Source organism: Ceratosolen solmsi, unplaced genomic scaffold, assembly GCF_000503995.2.
Source record: "Ceratosolen solmsi marchali unplaced genomic scaffold, CerSol_1.0 scaffold30, whole genome shotgun sequence".
NCBI lineage: Eukaryota > Metazoa > Arthropoda > Insecta > Hymenoptera > Agaonidae > Ceratosolen > Ceratosolen solmsi.
Genome location: NW_011948421.1, coordinates 9,157,110 through 9,183,375, shown reverse-complemented (window position 1 = coordinate 9,183,375; position 26,266 = coordinate 9,157,110). Strand labels below are relative to the sequence as shown.

Genomic DNA, 26,266 nt, shown 5'->3' with positions numbered 1-26,266 from the left:
CTTATTAGTTCGTATAATATCTTATTAATACTATTTTCTTTATAAACTTATTGTCGATCAATTGAATCGATCAATTAATTGTACGAATAATTTAATGAATAAATGATTCGATAGGATCACAATTTTAATTAAACTATTATTGCGATTTGATAGAATTAACGTACTAATATAGTAGAATTTCGGATTAATTAATGTGTAAAAAATGATGTTGAATTTAACAAAAAAATACATTATAAAATGGAACGCTTATAAAATTATGAATAATCTTTGTAAACTGGAGATTTAGTGTTCTTTTTTTGAAATGATATTATTTGTTTTAATAATAAGCTTTTACTGAGTATAAAAATATTTTACTTAATTTTTACTTCATGATATGCAGGTTATTTTAGAATATTTTACATTAAATGTTTTCGAAAATAATATATTTTTAATAATTATACAATGTTAAAATATATTGTACTAATATATAGTGTGAAAATAAAAATAATTATAATAAAGATTATATTATAATTTTTTCTATATTTTGTAAATTTATTGTCAAAATTGGCAATTCATGTAATTAATATTTTTCTTAAATTTGTATTATTATTTAAAATTAATATTTGTATACATCTAAAATGGAATTTTTAAAGATACTATATATAATATGTCAAGGCTATTAATTAGACAATTATGTTAGAAATAATTTATTTTAATAATATTTATTTTAAAAACGATTCTTCACAAATTGTGAAAATTGATAAATATAGTTAAATTAATTATTAAGGTATCTTATTATTAATTATTAAAATCAAATGAAAAATTCATTTCATTAGTGAAGTATCTGATTATTAAACTATTACGACTTAATTGGAAATGAACATAAAAGATAAATTAAGTGTAGTTTGTATGAATACATGAAATAAATCTAATAATTTTAGATGCGTTTAATAGGAATACTTAAAGATTTAAAATTACTAGTTATTATTTCTTGTTTAAAATTTCTGTTCATACTTAACAATTTTGTTGCAGTCATATATATTCTTATGTTTAGCATTAGTATTCGTTAGCGTTATATAACTTAATTATATTATTTAAAATTTTAAACAATTATTGCTAAAAATTATGAGTTTTAAAATTAAATTATGTAAACCAAAGTTTTTAATATTATCAATATATTAAAAAATCACATTTTTGTTAATATTATTCAGAATGTATTTAATATCATTAAATAATATTAAATACGTATATTTAAAATAATATAATAATATTAATATGTATAGTTAGTGAAATATATAAATGTTTTAAAATGAAATATTAATTTTAATTTTACTATGAAGAGGTTTTAATTAATTTAAAATAGAATTAAATAAGGAATTAGATTTTTATTTCTAAAAATTTTTAATCATAGAATAATACATAAAAGTGAAATAAAAATATAATAAAAAAATGTCAGAAATGTTTCATAAACATAACATGTTTACAGAAATAATTATTTTTTCAATTTCATATATCATAAGTTTGTACAATAAAAAATAATCCCAATATTTACACGATAATTTATACATTCATACGTATATATACACGTACATGAGCATAATAATGAATTAAAATTTTGAGAACCTTGAATTAATAGTCAGCATTTACACTCCTACCCATAGAATTTTTTGCAATTCTTTGTAACCTTATATGTAACCAACGGATTTGTTTATATATATATATATATATAACGTATGTATAAGATATATATAAGAATACAAATATTAATTTAAATTATTAAAAATATTAATAAATACTTCATATATTATTGTTTTTAAATTAAAAATCACGTTTTTAAAAATTATCGAAAAAATAGGGAGGTATAGTTGTTAAATCAATATTCCCTTTTTACAGTTGGAGGTGGAGTCAACACCTTTGGGCGGAGTTTCAAGAGTTTGACTCCAACCATTTAAGAATATTACTGTTGTATCTTGTCAACGCCTTCAAAAGATATTCTACGAATCCATGGGCACTAACATGAAAATAAGGAAATACTTAAAGAAAAAATTTTTTCTCTCCGCCTCACGTGTTTAGGGACTCCTACTTTTACGATCTACTCCCTCTTTTTGTTCTCCTCGGCCTCTATAGTTAGTAGCAAAAGTGATTATCCAAGACAGTTCTCGAGTCGCAGTCGTACCTGCAGCAAGATATTTGAAGATCTTGAAGATGTTGCCTACGCAGTAACAAGTATTTGCTAACATTTTAGATCATGTTGATTTGGGGATTAATTTTGTTTACCGAAAAAAGGTCTTGTTTAATATAAGTGTATATTTCTATTTCTTTATAATCCCCGCCCCCCACCAAAAAAAAAATATATTCTTGTGCGATTTTGTTTATGTATTCTTTTACATTTTTATTTGTTGATCCGAATTGATCGTGAATAATGGATTAATCAATCTACTGAGTAGTGAACTGTGATAAGAAATTATTTAACATAAATTATTATTAAAATATTGATGCACCTATTATGTAATAAAATCTAAAATGTATGTGCAACATGTGTAATTATGGTGTCAATGTGTGCAAGTGTTCAATATATGTTTTATATTGTTATTTCATGTTTAAAATTTCAAAGTATACTTTTAATAGTGAAAAATTTTTATAAAATTTCTTTTTTTCTATGAAATAGAAGTCGATAAATAGGAAAAACTGTATTATTCAAAAAATAGACAAACTTAAAATAAGCTGATTAATGATTAAAAGATTCATAATTTTTATGAAGTGAAAAAATATATTATTAAAACTATAATAATTTAGTTGGACCATTTGGATTACAAATGTAGTCCTGAAAATTGAGAAAATGTATTAAATGTTTTTAGTTGAATACCTATAAAATATGTCATAATAAGTGTTCGAGTTAGTATAGAAATCAATTAGAAGTTTTTAATATTCTCGAAACAGTAATGATTTTGAGTAAGTATTTTCGTTTATATATATTGTTTTATTATGGGGATGATAAAACTATTATAAAGTGATTAAAATTTCTTCATTATGTTAATATACCAGTAGGCGAATTATTAATCTTTTGAATACAAAATAATATTTTACTTTTTGTTTTATTAAAAAAGTAATTTAAGAATATTCATATAAACAAAAAATTTTAATTATATATTTTAATATATTTATGTGTGATAATAGTTTATGAGGTTTATGCTATTTTGAATATTATTAAAACCAATGAATCATTTTTAATATAATTTGGTTATAAAATTATTAGTGATACTATTTAATAAAATATCGTTATTTTTTAATATGTTTTAATTTCGACTAATTTTATTTTTCAGTGATAAGTATAATAATATTTCAGGTTATTTAATTTAAAGTCGTAATTATTTATCAACAGTTATTAATATTACATTAAATTTGTAAATTATATATATTCTTTAATATTTTTCATTTCGAATGATATGTTTATTGTTAATAATTTATACAACTTTAAATTTATATTTTTGAAAAGCTATCTGAGTTCAAATTCCTTTTTATTAATCATAAAAAGTTTGCAGTGTATATGCTTTATTTTGAAGTGCATAAAAAATAAAAGGGTACATAAATTACTATATAATAAATTCTATGTAAATTGTAATAAAACAATAGTTTAATCAAATGTGAAATTGATTTAAATATACAATGTTTTGAAAAAGATATAAAAATCTAAGAATAATTTTCAATTTGTCTAAGGAACCATATTGTTATTTTATTTTAAATAATAGGAACACTACTACTGTTAGATTTTTAAATAAATTTTAACAAATAAAAAATATTTCATAAAATATTAAGTTTAAAAAACTACAAGTACAATATTATATAGTAGCACTGGAATATATTAGAAAATAGAAAATATATTAAATATTTAATATAAGTTTATTTATTATTTTATTACATTATAAATATTTATTAAAATTATTAGATTTACAATGTAATAACGTGCTAAATATTTGATGTTAACATACAAAAATTATTAAAACAAATTTTTTTTTATAACAAATAGCTTAAAATTAATATATATATATATATATATATATATATATTACATAAATATATATTACATTTCTTTTTATTCGAAAAATCACTATATTAAAATTATGTTTCACTTAGCAAATATGCAAAAGCTGTCCTGATTAAAGAAAATACTTTATAATATAAAATGTAAATGATGTAAACATATTTTTTTCTAAATTTAGTGGAAAAATATTTTAAACAAATAATTTATTCCTAATTCATTAAATTTCCCGACTAGAAAGAATGTAAATGTACCATGTACTGAATTAAAATTTATTTTATTGACTAATTTGATTTAATAACTCATTATTATTATATATTTAAAATAAACATTAAATATATTTTAAATACTAACATAGATTTATTATAAAAATGGCCTGACTTGATCATAAATTTACAGATAGAGAGCATAAAATATTCTGTTTATATAATATTAACATTATACTTACTAAATGATGGTAAAAATGGACTATAAACAATACTGTAGTTTTTACTAAAGTGTACAGGAATTGAAAAATAATTTTTTTCAAAGATTCAAATATTTATGTAGAGCTATAATGCACATCTAAGACTACACAATCAATACTCTTTGAAAAATCACTGTTGTCTACATAGACATTATATTTTTCATTTTCAAATTAAATGTTGCTATCCAACTTTAATAATAAATATACTAATTATTAAGACAACATTATAGTTAAAGTCATATTAGTTGCAGACTCAAGTGCAAGATTAAAATAAAATGATGTATAGGAAACGATATGATGAGGGAAAAATTATACATTCTTTAACTATGTTTTTAATATATTTGTATATAAATATTAAAGAGATTAATGTAGGTAATGAGGGCGTTTTTTATATTATAATAGTACTTTTATTTTTATTTTATGTAAAATAATGTTTATGTAGCATTATCACTTTCTATATAAAAAGTGAAATAAAAAATTCATCATAAATATCTATTTAAATATAAGTACTTATGGTAATATTCAAATAAATGGTTTACTTTAATACATCTGAAAATATTAGGAATTTTTCAAGTTTTCTAATTCTAATAGAATTAATATCTCATCACAATATTTAAAAATTTTAAACTTAAACAAACTTGTTCTTAAATATGCCAATATTCATATAAAAATAAAAATTTATAACGAAATACAAAATAAAATACAAAAAAGATGTTATTTTCTAATATTTAATAATAAATTATTTTATCAATCTATAATATTTATTAATTATTACTTGATAATGATTGAAACAAACCAAATAACAGCACATTTTTACATTTTCTATATATAATAATAAGAAATACATATATAAAAAAAAATAAATAACTAGCTTTATAACAACTTTATTCTTTTATTTTAATACGTACTTTGATTAGATTTATATATTATTTGGACTGATTTATTATTTATTATATCTTGATAAATCTACAAATGATTCTAAACTATTTAAAACTTTGTCAATACCTTCAAAACTATTTGTTTAAGATTTTGATAAAAATAAGTATATTAACTATTTATACAAGCCAATTATTAATGCATAACTGATGGTTTAAATAAAAGAATATTATTTAACTACTTTTTAGAATGCATTCATTTTCAAACGTAACACTACTTATGAAAAGGAATGAAATATTATAAATTCTTATAATAATAATAATTTTATATTTTCCATATATATTATTTAACTATATATATTTCATAAATATTCTAGTGATGCGTTATGATTAAATTTATATCTTTTATATTAATTTTCTCAATGAGACCAATTACATCAGGAATATTAGTTATTGAACTAATTAGAAATATATTATTTAAAGAAACATAGAAATTGAAAATGTATTTAAAAAAATATTTTTTAGTTATATTAAAGCGATCATGGTACTAACTAAAGCAAAATGTTGTTATAGTAGAATTGTCCATTTTCTTGTAAATGTATTGCAATTAATATATATTAAAACAATGTAATATAATATAATTTTACATATAAATTTTTTTAATTTTTATTAATTTGTAAAAAACCTAAACACATTAATTAATCCTCGTTACATAATTGTAGACATGGTTGATCAATATTATTGATATAATCAAATATTATTATACAAAATAAATATTGATTATTATGAAAGAATAATTGAACTTTTAGTTAATTCTTAAATCCGTAAATTATTTAATAAAAAAGTTTTCTGTGAATAGATTTTTTAATTTATAGTAATTTATAGTGTAGTTTGATATTTCGATATAAAAAATAAAAATAATATATAAATATAAATTGAGATAGTTACAAAGCAATGGTTTTATCTACTATCGATTCTAATATTATATACTCATAAGATAATTCTCATAAACTCCTTTAGAGTGAAATAATAATTTTAAGCTTATGCATATATGTGAATTGTGAATTAATATCATAATTATAAGGCTTCTGAATTTTTCGATATCATGTACATAATGTATGGCTGTATTAAAATCGCGTATTTTGAGTATATCTATCGAACAAGAATTTTATATTAATTTAGGTTAAATTTCTTAAGGAATCATGTAGCTTTTTTTGTTTGTATTTTTGTTGTACTGTATTTGATCTATAATAGATTCTGATCTAAGTCGAAAGCATAAACAAAAACAGTCTATGTATTAAAATTGATCAAGCTATGTTTATTATAACATTTGATGTAAGTTGTAATTTAATTAATAAATTGTAGTTACTTACAAATTAAAGTGAAAAAGATAAATGTTAATTTGAGATTTAATATTATAATTTTATTGCAACTTTATACATGAAAATTGTAAAAATAATAAAACTTATAATATATACTAGTCTTTTTATGTAAGACAATAATGATCAATTTATACTAAATGTATTTACATTTAGTATAAGTTATAATTAATAAATTAGTACATATAAAGATACATTTATAAAATAAATTATTAATTGAATTAAATTTTCCATTTTTATTATTCCTGTTATTTTAACTGGTTATTGATCATTTGCGTTATAATTACAATACTTATTTAAACAATAGAAAATATTACGTTACTATAAGCGAGTAATATTTTCTATTATTTAAAGGAAGGTACTGAATACTGCCTTCAACCGACTATTTAGTACTAACTGCGAAATTTTTTTCCTACATAATGTGAAAAAAGAGGCATATTAATGTTGTAAAATCAGTGTTTAAGAGTACCTGGACGGCATATGAATGGGTTTGATACATTATAAAACAAACTGAAGTAACTACTATACTCCGGAAAATAGAGTTAACAAGAAAAGACAGTAGTAATATTGTCAGATTTTTTGTCTTTCTGGAAATAAAACTGGATTATTCTAACGTTTCTGAGAACAAACGTTCTGTAATTAATACTTATAAAGAGTATTGAACTTATATATGCTCAAGAAAATGGTATAAAAAATTGATATTTTTTATTCGAAAGCTTCCACATACTTCATAAGTTTTTAATATTATATTAATGTAATATTTTATTTTTTCATATTAATTATGTATATAATCTACATAAATTATTGCAAATCCACATACAATTTCATTTGCATATTATACGTGATTTAAATATATTGATAACATTTTGATTGTTTAAGATTAAGTTAATTTTGCTTTAAATAAAGTTTATTTTTTACTGAATTTAGTTGCTTCTGTGAATACTATATATTATAGTTTAGCACTTAATGTTTTGAAACCTTAAGCCGACGGAGGGGATATGAGTGCAACTTCTGTGTTCCGATTTTTTTACTTAGAGAAAAGTAAAAAGTTATTAAAAAATGTGCAATTTTCCAATTATTGTACAATATAAAGAAAAAAGTGTTATTTTATGTATATTAACAGAGTCACAATTCGTATTTATTGAATATCAACATAACATGCAATTTCAATTAAATTAAAAAAAAATATTCCATTTAAATTCTTTAAATATAAATTTGTTTAATAAAAAATATATTTATTCTTTCTTTAAATAAATATATTATCTGCTAATAAAATACAATTACATATCTTATTTCATTGAACATATTGTTATATTAAATTTTAATTTTAATTTCAGATTAAAACAATAGTAAATATAATAATAGCTATTATAGTAATTAATATAATGGAAATGATAGAATAATATTTTAAATATATTATTCGAATATATCATATGAAGTCATTTATTTATTACATATAAAAATAAGTTCAAAATGTATAGAAATTAAACTTAATTAAAAATATTATAACTAATGGGTAATGCATAAAAATAGAGATTACTTCATTTTTTTCAATTGTTACTTAATAACTACATGTTATTAACAAAATTATTTTAAATATTACACATATATGTTGAAAATATTACTATTAAATTATTAAGAATCTAATTTTGATTAAATTATAAAGTTCTAAATTTTTATGTAAAACAAAAATTTTATAGCATAATTAAAATGTTTATTTAAATATATATTATTTATAAAAAATAAATTATAGGAAACTGTAATAAAGTTTTTGAAAACTTCTAAGTAATCTTAACAGACGTATAATGAAAATATAATGAACTAGAAAATATTAGTATAAAAAATTAAATCGCTACGCACAAATTTTTTAGTAATTTACAATAAATTCAGAAAAATATGTTTATAATTTTTATATTTAAAAATATTTTTATAATTAAATTTAAGATGGTATGTATCTGTATATAGCAAAATTTTAAAACCTTTCATATATATAAAGCACTCCTTGAGTTAAAACAAGTACAGAAAGAAAACAATATTTATGATTATGTTTTTATTTAATTAAAGATAAATATTAATTAAAAAGTAAATAAGTATAACTTAAATCAGAAAACTAACTGAAAATTTCTGTTCCATCTCTACGAAAAAACAACATATCTAAAAAAAGATAAGGGTAATGAAAAAAGCCGTATCGAAACTGAAGGATAGATGATAGATAATGTGTTCTGGAGCAAAGATTTTTATAACTAATTAGTTGTTTCAGAATATTTTGCTTTTCAGTCTTAAAAACTTATTCGATGCCACAGACTCACTTATAAATAACTTGTATTCCTATTATGTTTTGACCATTTTCATTTTTAAACACCAATAGTATTTTAGGTATTTTCGATTATTTTTACGATACATATTCCTTTATTCTTTTGGGTGTATATTTATTTATGAATGCAATTTATATTTTTCAATGTTTCTTGTACGACTGTAATATGCCTTAGTAGGAATATTTGATTACATATTATAAATCTAATATTTTAATTATCCAAATATTAAAGTACCAGTTTAATATCTACTTAGATATTATGTGAAACGATATAATTAATTACGATAAATTATTAAAATGAAATAGTTAAAGATTAAATTCAATATTATTCTAAAATCATAACAAAAAGCATACTTAGTTATGCATACACTTACGTATATATGCACAGGCATTCACTTATATGTATATATTTGTATGCGTGACTGCATGTGCATTCACATTATATATATATATATATATATATATATATATATATGCATTTGTTCCTATACACAAAGTAATGTATATAGTAATATATGATTATTTAATTTAAACAATATAAATAAAAAAGTAAAAGTAAGAAATGTTATTCTAAACTAAATACAAATTTCTCTTTTTAATAATTATAACTTTAGAAAACTCATAACTTTTTTTTATAAATTTGCTTTAAATATCAAAAAATATATTTAAAAAATGTGTAGTTTTAATACAGATTTATTTAATTTATTTCCATGCTTCTATCTAGAACCATATCTTATCTGTATTAAATTATTACAAAAACAAGTATTAATAATAAAATTAAGATTTTCTATAAAATTTGTGAATAATTTATTGGAATTGATATATATATATATACGATTTCACATATGTAAGCTGTTGGAATAAATATGTTACACGTTTCAAATCAATTAAGAAAATATATTTTTTTTGTTAATCTTCTGATTACATTCTTTTTTTACTTTTAGGAAATGTCAAAAGAAAAATTTATGGACAGTTTAAATACAATGATTTATCACACAAGTTAATTTTGAGTACAGATTTTCATTTAATTTATGTATTTAATTATAGATTATTTATTTCTTAATTTATGTAAATCCACTAGTGTAAAGGACAAAATGTATACGTAAGATGTATTCGTTATACAAAAACATTATACATAACATATTTGCTAATATATTTATAATTTTTCAAAAAATGATTAAATATTATAAGTTTTTATTTCTTTGAAAGATTTTTTAACATTAGTTTTTAACAAATTCTTTGTTATTCAAAATATTTGTTATTGTTTGTTTATCGTTAGAAGTTGAAATGATTTTAATTAACAATTCCAAAAGTATTAAATAATTGAAGTAAAAGAAAAGCAAACATTATTTTTATTCTTGTAAAATAAATTTTGTAGTTATTGCAGTAAAATTATTAAAGATTTATGTAATTTTAGACATTTATAAATTAATTTTAGATTTACGATTTAATGTTAATTTTAGAGTAATTTTATTTATGTTCTTTAGAATTATTAATTGTATAAACAATCGACGATTATATACAGAATTATTTAAAGTAAGATTAGTAAATTGAATTAATTATTTCTTTCTCACCAATATATCAAACGAATGGAAATGTTAAATTAAAATGCAGACGAATAAGCAAAAATTATACTTTTAAGTTAAATCTGAAGCATTTATATTAGTAATATATACAATAGTATATAAATAAATGAATTATATAAGATAGTAAGAACTGATGAAATTCATTGAATTATATAAATTATATAAAAACGAATCATATAAAAAGCAATATACAATTTATAAAGATTATTTTCATGATTCATCTAAATATTTTAATAAAACAGTAGATTATTTAAAAAAAAGTTGATTACTGTAAATTAAAAGTTTACATTTTTTCTGATTATGTTTATATATGTTTTATATATATGTTTATATATATGAAAATAAAATATGAATAATATGAAAAGATTTCCGATAATGAAAAATCAATTTTTTTTCTTTAATTTAGATAAAATAGATGAAATTATTAAATCTATATTAAGAATGCCCATATAACAGTAACTTATCTAATAATGAATGAGTGAATCCGTACCATCTTTTTATGATTACATTAAAGACAATCAATAAATCGGCAAAAAAACATCTACAAAATTAAATTAATTTAAATTTATTTGAAAAATACATTTTCTGTTTTTTTTTAGTAACAATGCTAGGTATATAATAAAGCATTAGTGAGTTATGACTAGGTAATGAAAATAAAAACGAATAACGATAATGAAAACAATAAGAAATTTTTTATTTTTAATAATTTAGATTTATTAAAAATACCTTCTCTTAAATAATAATTTTTATACATTTATTTACTTTATTAAGTGTTTATTTTATTTTACTTTTATGTTAAATTCTTTAATTTTAAAAGTTAAAGTTATTTTATTAAAATAATTAATTACAAAATATATTTTAAAGATTCTAAAATTACAAATAAAGCAAACCCCACATATTTTTCCCTTGCGGATTTTTCATTTTAAATATTACTTACGCATAATACAGTGCTTCATCTTTTCTGTTGAAACACTGTTTTTTCAGATTGTGTTGGGATACTTTATGTTTTCAAAACATTTTGAATAAATTAAATATCTCTAAATTTTTCACTAAAAAACTATCAAACTAATTCGTCTTACGATATATCTTTATTTATATTTTTTTTATCGAACTATATTAATAATTTAGGTATCACAAAATTATTTGTGTATAATCTATCAATTTTTTATATTTTTACTAAAGATATTAGATGAGATAATAAATAAAAAATACTTATTAATGTTTAATATTCTCTTAATTATTTTAATAATGTATGTATACGGAATATTATATATATATATATATATATATATATATATATATATACGCACGCAAGTGTGTTTGTATGCGAGCATATGCGTAGCTATGGTAACCAAGAGTAGTAATTTTTGAAAACTTGAAAATAAATATATAATTTATGATTTATAATTTTCTTTCTTCCCGATTTTCTTTTTTACAATTGTCGCAAATTTGAGAACTTCATTTATAATCCAAAATAGAAACTAAATAAAGAAAATCCAGTGTTACATGTAATTATCTACCGCTGTTCATTCATTCGATTCGAAAATTTATCATAAAATCTGTACCTTATATTTGTAGATTGTATTAAATTTATTAGCTTTTCCATGAATTAACTCGATAATATGCATGTATTAAGTATCTTTCCAATATTAAAATCTAGGTAGTTCCATTTAGATTTCTTATTAATTACAGTCTAAAATAATAATTATTTTGTTTTATATTTTGAGGCATAATACATTACCGTATGTTAATGAAACCGCGAATTACGTAATTGTAAACTTAAAGAATATTATCCATGTAATAAATAGTTAAAAATAAAAATTATTTTTAGAATATTAAAACTAATGATAGATAGATAGATAGAAACAATACGGTATATTTTTATAATTAAAATATTTTTATATTAATGAACTATATTTAATATTAAAAAATATTAGTAAACTATAATCATGATTTCTATTATTGAATATGAAATTAGAAATTACTTTATAAACTTATAAATTAAATTTTTCTCCTTTATTAATAGGTAATACAATAATGTTAGAATTTGTAATAAATATAAAAAATAAATAAATATAAGTTATTTTAATTGAAATTTTTTTTATCTTAAATGTTATTAACAAATAAATATGGATTTTATAAATATCATATTATTTAGATAATTCATTTTGATGATCTAAATTTCTTGATTATTACTTTCAATCAAAGTTTAGTTTATAAAATAATTGTTGTAATTTAAGCTACTCAAGAATTAAAAAATTGACGATATAGATTATACATAAAATAGGTTACAATGTATTCTATTATTAATTTAATTCATTTTTTATTTCCAAATAATTTGTATTAATAAAAAAAAATTATAAAAATATTGCATATTAAAGCAGTATTTTAAATAAAATTTATTATACTGGAAAATTTATATACAAAATAAAAAGAAATTTCCTGTCTTTCCGAAATGAAAACTAAAATCGGAAAATTAATGTTATTTATAATTTTATATTAAATATTAAGAAATTATTATAATAAAATTCATATATTCTGGTGAAATATAATAAAACTATTAATATAATTTATATATATATATATATATATATATATATATATATTGTATTAAATACAAAATTTCATACTCATTTATTTCTTCTTTAGAAAAATTTATGGATTATCATCTGAATCTGTTTCCGGAAAATTATTTGGAGAATTGGAGAATTTTTACATTTCCATGTTTATAAGAAATAGAGGTAATATATTGTTACATTTAAAATATATGAATATGTACATATTTTTGTTCGCTATAAAGTAGTCTTAAAAGTATTTATTAGTTTATTCAATATTAATTTTATCCCAATTATTTAATAGTAATCAATATATTCAATAACATTTTATCAATGTTGTAAGCGCATGTAATCAAATAAGTTTATATTTAAAAATATTATTTGTTTTTAAAGATTGTAAATGTCTAAATATTTTTATAAAATGAAATAATGATTTTTTTGTTATGTAAGATACATTCGCTTATTTTGTCTCGTGCATGAAAGTTAAATATCGTGAGTAATTAGTAATATTACTAATACTATATTTTGGATAATATAATATAAAAAATTATATTTATTGGATATAAATCATCTTTTCTATTATGTTGTCGGTAATTTGAAAATCATTATATTCAAAATTATAATAATTACAAATAAAATCTCGATTATATACCATAAAATGTTATACCACGAGAAACATCAACAGAAAATTAAAAAAATATTTATAGAAACCAACAATATAATTTGAAAAAGTTTATTTCTGAATTTTGAAAATTTTGGCAAATATTTAAAATCTGTTTACATTTGAATTGATTGAAATATGTTATACTTTATTGCATGTAATAATAAGCTCCAACTTATAATAATAAGATAAACATTTCAATTTCACATCTTTTGACATACGAAGGTTTTGAGTTTTTTAAACGTTTACCTCACTTTCGAATGAGCGAGAATTCTTACAGTTTGTTGGGACTAAACTAGAAATCTTAAAATTTTAATCTGATATCTGATCATTTTAAGCTTTACATAGATTTTTCTACATTTATTACACTTTTTAATCTTTTTTGTCTATAACATGTAGAAGTCATATACATTTCTTCTAACAGTGCCTACATTTTTTAGAATTATATATTAAATTTCTTTTTACAATTTTTATGGTTATATAAAAACAAATAGTAGTCTGAAAAATTGTTTCAAAAATTAATTTCGGCTTCAAAGTCTAAGTGATGTCGAGGATGCATTTTTTTTATTAAAATTTAAACTCGTTCTGCTAAGAATAATTAAGCTTGATAAGTTGTAAATTATTTATAAATTATTCAATTGATTTGATGTTTAATGTAAAAACATATGTCGAAGTAGGAAAAAGTAGAAAGTACTTATTCAACATGTACATACGAAAGTTTATAGTGATAAGTGAATTTGCGAATAAGTCTTAAAGACTGTACTACATATAAAATTAGATTAGATCTAGAATTAGATGTTTTGTTTAGATTGTTTAGATTGTATAGAACAAAAAATAAAATATTTTTGGGATTAAGTAAAGTTTTAAAATTATTTACATTTCTAAATACAATTTAAAACATTACTAAAATAGAAACATAATACAAAGATAATAGCTTATTAAAACAATTTATTAACATTGTTGTGTATATTAATACGTGCAAATCAGTTTTCTCTTTTGATTGTAATATTAATATATAAGTTCCTCATATAGAAATATATTTATCAAAATTTATAGCGATAATAAAAATTTAATATAATGTCAAAATTAATTTGTTTAAATTTACTGGTATCAAAAACATATCATATATATAAAGTAAATCGTTTAGTAAAATCTGCTATATAAATATTGAAGTTGTTAATTAAATTTTATATAATATATTATTAAACATTGTTATGTTTTCAGTTAGTAATTTATATATTATAAAGCATGTGGTCTCTATATTCACGTAAGTAGTACAAAGACTATAGATTGAAGGTAAACTAGATTGATTATATATAAAATATGGGATGAAACTAATAAATTTTAGTAGTTTTGAAAATTTAACTAGTTTAAGAAAGAGACCGATTTATTACTTAATAATAATCGAGGACAATATATAATATGTATTGTTTATGATTGAGAAAAATTCATGGAATATAGTGGAAGTCTCAATAGAGTAAGTTTTTTAAATATAAGGAATTAGTTAGAAATTAATGGTAATAATGAAGAATTTTCAAAATGTTGGAAAACAGTGTTGAAATTAACATACCTGGCCATATTATTTGAGGTCACTACGCATGAGTGTCAATGGTTTTAAAAGTCAGTCTAGTATATTAATTTTTAAAAGATGTAATTCAAAATTACTTTATCATTGAAACTACTAAAAACGGGAAAAATTTACTAAATGGGAACACTTAAAAATAGTTAATTTCTATTAATTCATAGTTATAATATTATCCATAAATATAATATTTTATAGCTTTAGTACCATATCACATAAAGAGCTAACTGCAACTACAAACATTTATTTCGGATATATAAACAAGCCTTCTTAAATAATTTGAATAAGTCCCATTAAGTAAATTTAAATAAATTTGTTAAAGAAAATAGTCAATAATATTGTAAATATATATTGTTTACACCATAATATTTATCGAATGCTTATGTGTATTATCATAAATAAAATATTAAAAACATGAAGGTAAGAATTGTACGAAATACCCGCTTCTATATCATTGAAAGGAAAGGATGAATACTACTATTATTCATTTACGGGATGGGAGCAAGTTCATAAAGACTATATATGAGGAACAGCTCCTTTTTATGAAATGATTTAGCATGAAAAATACCCGAAAAAATTATATGTATATGGTTTTTAAATAAATTAATAAATAATAATATACATGTTGTCGTTATTGAAGCTATAAGAGCGAGGAAAAATTTTGGTCTAAAAGGAAAGTATTTATAATATTTTATACATTAAAAATTTGTAGGAAATAGACAATTTTTAATTAAATATATATCATTATTAGACTAACAATAATTTTAATACAAATATATTGAAAACAATTATTGTGTCTGTTCTCTTACACTCATAAAAAGTAAGTGATAACTTTTTATATGCAACTTTTATTTGTAATATATACCACTGTAACAGTAATACATCCGTTCATTAAAAAGTTACGTCCTCTAATATTCCTATATGTATTTATAAATATATGTAATACATATATACATTTATGAATTATTAAATTAATAAAGACTTTTTTATATAATTCACTACACAGTCATTTATTTAAAAAAATATTCTTATATAAATTTGAATAAAATAAAGTAAGAGAATGTATAAATCAAAGGAGAAAATGTAGTTGTTTTTTAAGGTCTAGAATAATATATATGTTTTTCTATGCATGATTCGCAGTAAAATATGAAGAAAAAAGAAATATCTTTATCCTGGGATGTCCTGTTGAGGAAATAGGGTATCCATATTCAAATATTTAGTAACAATACAGAGGGTCCAGTTGTTCAGGATCTTTCAATCAATGCATTTTTTGCTGTTGCACTTGACATTTTTCACTTTTATTTTAACTCCTAGATACATATGCTAATCTTATTTAGTTATTTCAAGTTTTCATGAATAATAACATTATGAAATTAAAATATAAAAATGTAAATTTTAAACATTGTATAAGGGCAAAATTATATTATATATAGCATACACATACAATATATATATATATATATATATATATATATATATATATATATAGAAGAAGACGACTTCTCATCTAATATTATAAATGTGTTATATATTTATCTACTTTATTATATATCTATTGTAACTTATCGATCTTCATATTCTAATAATTATTCACGTCAAGTTTTATTTAAAATTACACAAAGATTATCAGTGTGAGAAATTTTTTAATACAAAAATCAATTTACAACACTATATGTACATGAATGATATTTCAAACATAATTTATTTAGTGCCGATTAAAAATTATATCAAATATATATATATATATATATATATATATATATACATGTATCTCATGTATGTATATTGTTCATAATCTTCAAATTATCAAAGAATTCATTTATGGTTAATTAATTTAACATTACGATTACTAAATATTTCTAACATTATATAAACATCGTTGCCTAACGATTATTCGGTGTTATTTGATACTTAGATAATTGATATGTTCCAATTTTATATTTGAATATTGTAGGCTGCCTTTTTCTAAACTATTATATGTACATTGTTTTAGAGCCCGATTTAAAAGTTCTTTATATTTAATTCCAGTATGATGTTCTTGCTGTACTCATTAAATTAAGATACTTTGCTTTTATTCATATTGTAATTTACATTGATATTCTAGAACTGTCTTTTTTTTCTCAAAATCGAAAAACTTTTCCGATAATCTTCAAACTTGTACAATTAGTACATACAGGCGTAAAAGTATGTTTTATTATTCTGAATTAAAATGTTGACTAGTTGTTGAAAAAGTTCTATCTCTAGGCTTATTCCGTTAGATCATTTTTTATGGTTAACTTTCCTAAACAGTGAACTATACTTACACAAATTAATCCTATTTATCGAAATCTATCCGCAAATTCTTTAACTAATCCGAGTATATTTTACAAATATTTTTGGAATTTCTCATTTACAAAGATTTTAATTATATCCATATTCTGTTCTATTGAGAATTCAATAATTGAAAATTTTCTTATTTGATTATTTTCAAACTTTCAAACATTTATAGATATCTAAAAGGTGGTTTTGATTATAAATTTTTTTGTTTTGCTAACTTAGTCCATTAGAATATTGAACTATATAAATTATGATAAATTTTAGATAATAATATGATTAAAAAAAATCTATTAAAGATAGATCGAAATAAATTAAAAATTTTGAAATCAAATATTAATTAAAATTATAATATAATTCTAAACAAGAAAGCTTTCTTTACAAAAAGAAACAGAAAATATTATTATAAAATTTATCAATAAATTATACTAACAATAAATTTTTAATATTTCTATAATTATACTAAATTTTACTACCCTGTCCATATTATATTAAATAATTGCACCCAATTAATATTCTAATTTAGCTACTACAATGCAAGAAGTTTGAAATTATATAGTACAAACGAATTTTGAAAATTGCTTTATAATTAATTGAAATATATTATATTATCATATGGATTTATTGATGTACTTAAACTCGATAGATAAGCACCGATACATAATAAAATAGTTCTGATATGATATTCAATAATTCGTGACCAGAAAATTTCTGAATATATTTAATTCAAAATAAATAATAACCTATATTTCTAATTCAGTCAATAAACATTAAGTAGTAATTTTAAGACAACTGTTCTTATAAAAAAATTAACCATGCATGAGCTTTTTTATTTTCGTAATAATGTGTATCATAATTTATATCTCACTTTGATTGATTTCTGTAGTAAAAGTCGATCATTTCTCGTTCTATTAATCATTGTTTAGATTTATGAAAATGTGATACATGTTGATATGATAAAGTATTCTCGCGACCTGTAATACTATATTAAAACTTGTATTCATTTATAAATATTATTATGAGGCTAATAAAATATTGCGATGGAATATGTATGATACGATGTATAAATTAGACGAATAAGCTTGGAAGAATGTACAGAGAATGATTTAAATATATAAGAATCTTCAGAAATATTATTTTTTCATTTTTTTAATTTTTTCATAATTTTCAATTGTGTAACATATCATTTATAATATATAGATGGTTGTATATAAATTGAATTTATATATAGTATATATATATATGTAAATTGTAAATATAGTATTTTCTATTTCGATATATGTTTGTGCCATACCCTGTATTATTTTCTCAATACATTGAATTTTTCTTAAATTAATCGATTACTTATAATATATAATCTATTGTTTATTATTATTATCTTTTAATTAAATAATGAGTGAATCAAGGTCATACTTGTCGAAAATTTCATATTAAATATTTGAATGTTTTTAGTAAAAAATAAAAATAATATTTTTTGTTTTATAATTCTGTTTTACACATATAGTTAAAATATAGCATTAAATATATAAAAAGATCCTATTAAAGTTTTCAATTCAATAAAATTCATTATATATTTCAATATTAGTACTAATGCAGCGTATATTTAAATATCTTAAGTTAAAGAAAAATACCGAATAGTAGTTAGTGGAGATCAAAGAGTATACTAAAAAAACAAAGATCCGTTTATTCAAATTCAGGTTCTCAATCAGCTATATTCACAAGCTGGTTTTTATTATTACTAAACAATATTTATGTATATACAGTTACATAAACAATTAATCGTTTCGATCTGCCTATATATTTTATTATTTTTATATTATGCTTATTTAGTAAATATTTTAGTCATTTTGTATGAAAATTTTAGATTTCTACTTAAAATAATCTTTTCATTATTTATTTTTAATATATTTATCTAGTCCCATATAAAATACATTTTTATTTAATATATTTCCTATACTTTTGAAATTTAATTATTAATGTATTTCAACAAATATATAAAATTAATTTTTACAAAAATGGAAAAGTGACTATTTCGTTTTGTACATAATTTGTCTTCATTGAAATGTATTATATAATTAAAAGATCATTATTGTATCAAAATTTTGTTTAAATTATACATTATTTCACTATATTTATGTAAATGTACAGATTCTGCAAAGTTATATTTTCACTTTAATCGAATAAAATGATTTTTTATCATTTTCAATATATTTTCCAGATTTCGTTACTTAAATAATATATTCAAAATCAACATATATTAAGAAATTAAACATCGATTTGAATAATGTATTAAAGTAAATTAAAAATCGACGTTGAGAACCATTAACATGCGTATGTCGTGTAGTCAAGTTATTTCTCACAGGAAGATTTAATTTTGATGAAACAGAGAAGGCAGCGTAGAAAACAGCAAGTTTTATATTATAATTACATCTATCACCTATTCACTCAAGTAGTATCTTCTTCTCTAATTTCCTTCCTTTTCTGTGAATGCATTTACGTTATCATTTATTTTTTCACTTTAAAACATCAGACAAAATTGCATCTTGTACTTATTATAAATTGAAAAATATCTTTAAAGTAAATAAATAAAACTTTATTGTCTAATAGTCTTCATTATGTTCTGTTTGTAAACAATATTTATTATACTACAACGAATGAAGTGCTCTATTTCATCTCAATATAGCAGTATATAGAAAGTCTTGTAAAGTTTAAATATTGTACTAAAAATTGATGATACATCAAACTTCCAACTACTGTTTCAATTGAGCTAATTCCACTAATTTTGTATCTACAAAAAACTTGATTGACATATTCATTTAAGTAATAATTTTTACTTAACTTTATACGAAATTTGATGTAAATATAAATTTAAATTGGTTTATTATCTTACCTACTAATATGTATATTCTTAACATTATATAAATTAAATCCGTATTTATGCATATATTAACATTGGTTTTAATGAAAAAACGTAAAATAGAATTTAAGTGTTACGAAATAATCAGTATTGAATTTTATTATTCACAAGTTTACTGTAAGGCGTTTGTAAAATTAGTATCCTATTTTAAATGGTATGGAAAAAATACATGTCCATAGTACACAATAATTATATATGTATACAATAATGTAATATAATATAAAGTTATTTTATTTGAAAATAAGTAAATTAATTATACATTGTATTATTCATATATATTCGAGAATCATCGTTATATTTTCGGAAAATATTGCGACGACAGTGGTAACAGTGACAATCTTAGTAAAAGTAACATATTGTTTTCTTATGAGAATTTAATAGATTTGACACCTTTGACTTTTGATATATCTCTTTGGAATGCTATATTTCTTCAAAAAGATTATTTTATTATATTTCAATTATAAATTTATATGAGTGACATATTCGCAACAGTGTAAAGATTATAAAGATATGTTATTACTGAGCAGCTCCGTTTGTACATCGGGTTTAATAGCCATCTATTAATTTATATTTATGGTTTTTTAATTATTAAGGAAGTTTATTCATAAGTCCTTTTATTATTTATAGAAACATATTACAAACGAACATTTACTTCAAATTGTAATTATGACATAACTGTAATAAAAACAAGACAAAGCACGAATAAAATAGTGATATGTAAATATAAGTTTTATGATTTCCTGACGTGAGCATTCTAATAAGATATAAATTAATAAATCTATCGATGAATTTTGTAACTGCAAATGCCGATGACATTCTGTATACTAAATGCATTTGCTCACTATATGACTATCATATCACCGAAATATCTTTTAATTAATTAAAAATGGATTGGAAGTCTTAAAAATATTTACGAAAAAATAATCCTTTGATTGATAATTATTCAATATATTTATCAATAGAAATCGATCGTATTAATTTTATTGTTTGATAAAGTTGAATAAGCTTTGTGTATTCGATTGTTTCTGGAATATTGATCAAATTTAAATCTTTAAAAATCGTTCAATCCAAAACAGAATAAAATTAGTATAGAATATTATCTTTATTAGTTAAAAATCTATATAGAATCAATGCAATACTATTTTAAATAGAGTATAAAATTACTTATGCTGCATATACTTACATGTGTACAACTGAAATTCATACAAAGCAATACAATTTATTCATTAAATATCTTATAATTTATATATTAAATATTTATATCATTAATTTATAATTAAAATTATATAATATATTTAAGATATATATTGGTATATTAGATAATATAATAAGAATTAATTAATAATTATGTGAAATATTATAATATTTGAATTCACAAAATCTCTGTTTAAGGGAAGAGACGGATTCAATAAATAATTTTCTATTTTTTATTTTTTATTTTTATTTTTATTTTTTGTATTTCTTATAATGTATATATATTATTAAATATACCATTTAATGAGTAAAAATTAAATTATGAAATTATTACCTACTTAAATATTTTATTAATATTAATATTTTATACTCTAATTTTGTACAGTTCAAAAACATAAATTTGTTTAAATACATTTTTTAATTAAATAGTGAAGAAATTTAATACATAATGATTAATAAATACACTTTAAAAAGTCTTTAAAAATCTTGTAATTACTTTTAACATTGTATATAGTTATAATATATATCCATTGTCAATATTTTAATATTACAATTAACTATAAAAATTATTTATAAATAAAAAATTCAATAATAATGTTTAATAATTATATTATTTAAATAATTATTTAAATAAATATGATATACTTAACATTTGTTATATTACAAGACATTTATATAGGAATTTGTTTAAATCATTTGTAACGAGAAAAATTTCATTTACCTCTAATAATAAATAACATGGGTTACAATACATTATGCATTAACAACTAATTCGATTTGTCATAGTTTGTGATATTGCAAATATGCAAAAAACTATTGATTAGTTTATAAAATTTTAATAATAAATAATAATAAAGAAAATGAAAGTTTACAAGAATTAATATCTTTAATGAATTGGTTAGTTAATAAATTTTTCTTGGTATAAATTATTAGTTTTCGATTTAGGTTAATTTAAGTAAAATCCATTTAATTTATGTTAAACATTAGTTGTTTATATAAGACAAAAATTTGCTTTGAAAACATATATAACAGGAAAAAGTGTATATAACTTTATAGAAATAGTCCTACAATGAACAATCTATATATTTAAATTAAAATTATGAAGCAAACGGAAAATATAAGAGAGAACAAAATATTTGTATTATGATTAAAAAATTAATATAGAAAATTGAAGAAATGTTTCTTTATAATGCATTATTCAGATATATAATATATCAATAAATATTACTATTCTATTGGGATACGAATTATAGTGAAATTGATAAAAAATATAAATTTGAATAAGGAAAAAAGTTATATAGAGAAGATTAGAGAACATTGTGATATTTTTCATTATATAATTAATTTTTTAAATCTTTTAAATAATTATATTATCTATTCTATAATATAATCTTAATATTATATTATATAAATTTCGGAAGATATAAACATGTAACTGACATATAATGTTTCACGCTCTCAATGCATTTATCAAAATAATAATTGTTTACAATAAAATATTTGAGTAAGAAAACTCATGAATAAAACTCATAATAAAACAATTAAAATTAATTATTATTAGATATAATCATTTGTTTAGTTGTCAATTGTCATTAGTGTTCATGTAGTGTGCACATTGTCAATTAAATTATGCCATACGGATACTATAATAATTGTAGTTATAAATTTTTTTACTGTTTTCGGAACACATTTTAATAGTTTCCATTAGGTTTTTTTTATTATTCTACATGATATTTAACAATGTATCTACGTTAAATTAAAAATCATATTATTATAAAAAATCTACATTATATTGATATATATCTTAATACTCCTTGATAGTAGCCTTAGTAATAACTGTGTCATAATTAAACTGGAATTGTATATTAAAAAAAATAAATTTGTATGGATAAAATATTATACAAGGTAAGTAAAGTATACCTTTTGTATATAACAATAACTATCATTTATCAAAAAATCGAAATTTAATAAACAATGTTTTCAGTTTCCTTTGTTTAAAAAAAAATGAAAAATTCATATATTATGTTTCCGAATAATTATTAGAATAAAATTTTGAACATTGAGGATTTATGAAATTATTTATTCTAAGCATTAGGAGATACAAACAAATATAAAAAATTAAAAATAGATAGAAATTAAATATTATATACGACAGTTAAAATAAAAATATATATATACATATATACGCTGAGTTGCGTAAAATAATAAATAATATAATTATCTGGTTAAAAAAACTTATCGTTTATATAGCTATAAAATACATATAAAATTATATTTTATAAATATGCTTATATTTTCTAATCCAATTAATTTTGTTATACAATAAAGCTTGACGATTTAGTACTCTGTTTAATATTTAAATTTAGATAAAATCAGTGTATCTACAATAATGATGTAACTATGAAATATTTATCAGTATTTTTTACTTCGATAAATAAATTTATATTTGTAATCTGTATAAACACATTTACATAGAAAATGCCGCTAAAAATTTTTTTTCAAGTATGGAGAATTAGTTGAAAATCGTAAAACTTGATTGAAAGAGAGAATTATTTCAAAGCAGAAAATTGTATTTTATAATCCGATTAAATCTTATCTGCAAAAATATATATAAACTTAGAAAGGGCTACCTTTAGTTTTGCCGACCAATAAAATAAAGACAAGGAGGCCTCGTTTCCGTTGTTAAAGGAAGCGTATTAAAGATACGTCTATACTTTGAGTCAAGATTTAGAAAATTTTTCACACACATGGATCTGACTACCATCGTTTACATTAGTGTATGCGTGACTGCATACCTGCGTGCCATCGACAAGAAAACCCTTCTACGATCTCGGCGCCATGGCGCCTTACCGCGTCGCTGGGACATCGCCGCAGGCGACTTACGTTCCTTCTTTCCATATCTCGTTTGGCCTGTCTTGTTTACGTTTGTGTTGTGTGTACGTATGTATGTGTATGCAAAAATACATATTTACATGTTTATTTTACGACCTAACGACTAGAAAGTATCAATGAATTTACTAAGATTGCCGCAATGAAACATACGTAATAATAAGAATTTGTGATACGATTATTTATACATATACATAATTGTTATTATTTAATTTTAATTTTAGAAAACTAAATAAAAAGTGATTTCATTCTCTTTCTCTTTCTCACTCTCACCCTCTCCACCCTCTTTCTCAATCTCTCTCTTTATTTGTAAATATAGAAAAGCATTATATTCTATAATAAAAAAAAGTTTTTTCTTTAATTATTCTTTTGAATAGATTCAGATAATTGTATACATTAAATATAAATTTGTGCCTATAATGATGATGATGATGATGATGATGATCATGTTGATAAAATTTATACAGTTAAGTTGCGTATTGTACTAACAACTTTAATTTTTTTTTTTTACAATTTGCAATATAATAATATAATATAAATATTGCATATAGTAATGCGATTGAAAAATTCTTTTAATATAACTATTTTTATAGGTAAAGTTTTTCTACATTGAAGAATAATAATTGACTTTGTTATACTGTATCTCCTTATTTTTTATAATTGTTAGTTTGTAATTTCTTTTTTTTTTCATAAAACAGTATTTCAACAGTATTACAGCAGTATTTCATAGTGGTAATTTAACTTCGCGAATGAACTAACATTCTTTAAATTATTAAAAAAAAATTTTTTTTTCATTTTTGTTGAAGAAATTTATTGTTTAGAAGAAATTGTATCATCTTCTGAAATCATTTATCGTAATGATCGCACGATGAAAAAATGAATTATTGATTAATTATTGAAATATTAAATTAAATATTAGAAATTTTTTAAATTATATAAGTTATTCTTTACGGCTATTATACTACTATTATGTTTTGTTAAAATGTTTTTTAAAATTTATAATTCTTCTATTAAATTCGTTCATCAGCAATATCTTAAAATTATAATTAAAAAGAGATTTAAATAAAAATAATCAATATTTGAAAAAAATAAATAAGGCTTTGTGTTTGTGAAAATATTTTTCATCTTAGAAATCAATTTTATTAATTTCATACAGCACGAATAAATTAAACACGTATTTCTTTACTTTTGGGAGTAAATTTTATAAAATATATATATTTTGAACAAAAAATTAAACTAAAAATGTTGTTTACTATAGTAAAAGTGCTTTTAACAAAAAATTGAAAATTTAATTATATGTGTATATGTGCATGTGACTTAACTTCCTTTTTCTAAAGAAAAACACTGTGAAAAATAAAAACCTTCAACTCTTTTTTTGTTTTTATGCAGCTTTAAACTGGTTTTACGGAATTCATATACAGAGATATCTTCTGTTAAGGTTTTTTCCTAAAGAAGTATTTGTTTGTAAGTATGCATGTTCCGAGAATGTAGAGAGTAAGAAAAAAATTGAAAGAGTA

The 26,266-nt window shown here is 20.1% G+C and overlaps 1 protein-coding gene across 3 annotated transcripts in view; it reads left to right on the top strand.

Annotated features, from left to right (window-relative positions):
• The first annotated feature begins 1,876 nt into the window (after positions 1 to 1,876).
• Positions 1,877 to 26,266, top strand: part of LOC105361590 (GATA-binding factor A) — a 35,730-nt gene continuing 11,340 nt past the window's right edge. For 2 of the 3 annotated variants that reach the window (XM_011498834.1, XM_011498836.1), the window contains exon 1: positions 1,877 to 2,265. In XM_011498834.1, coding sequence (XP_011497136.1) covers positions 2,228 to 2,265 — 38 coding nt within the window. In that variant the 5' untranslated portion in view covers positions 1,877 to 2,227. Of the gene's footprint in view, positions 2,266 to 2,909; positions 2,932 to 26,266 lie in introns of those variants that run through there. The other variant, XM_011498837.1, reaches the window with a different exon arrangement.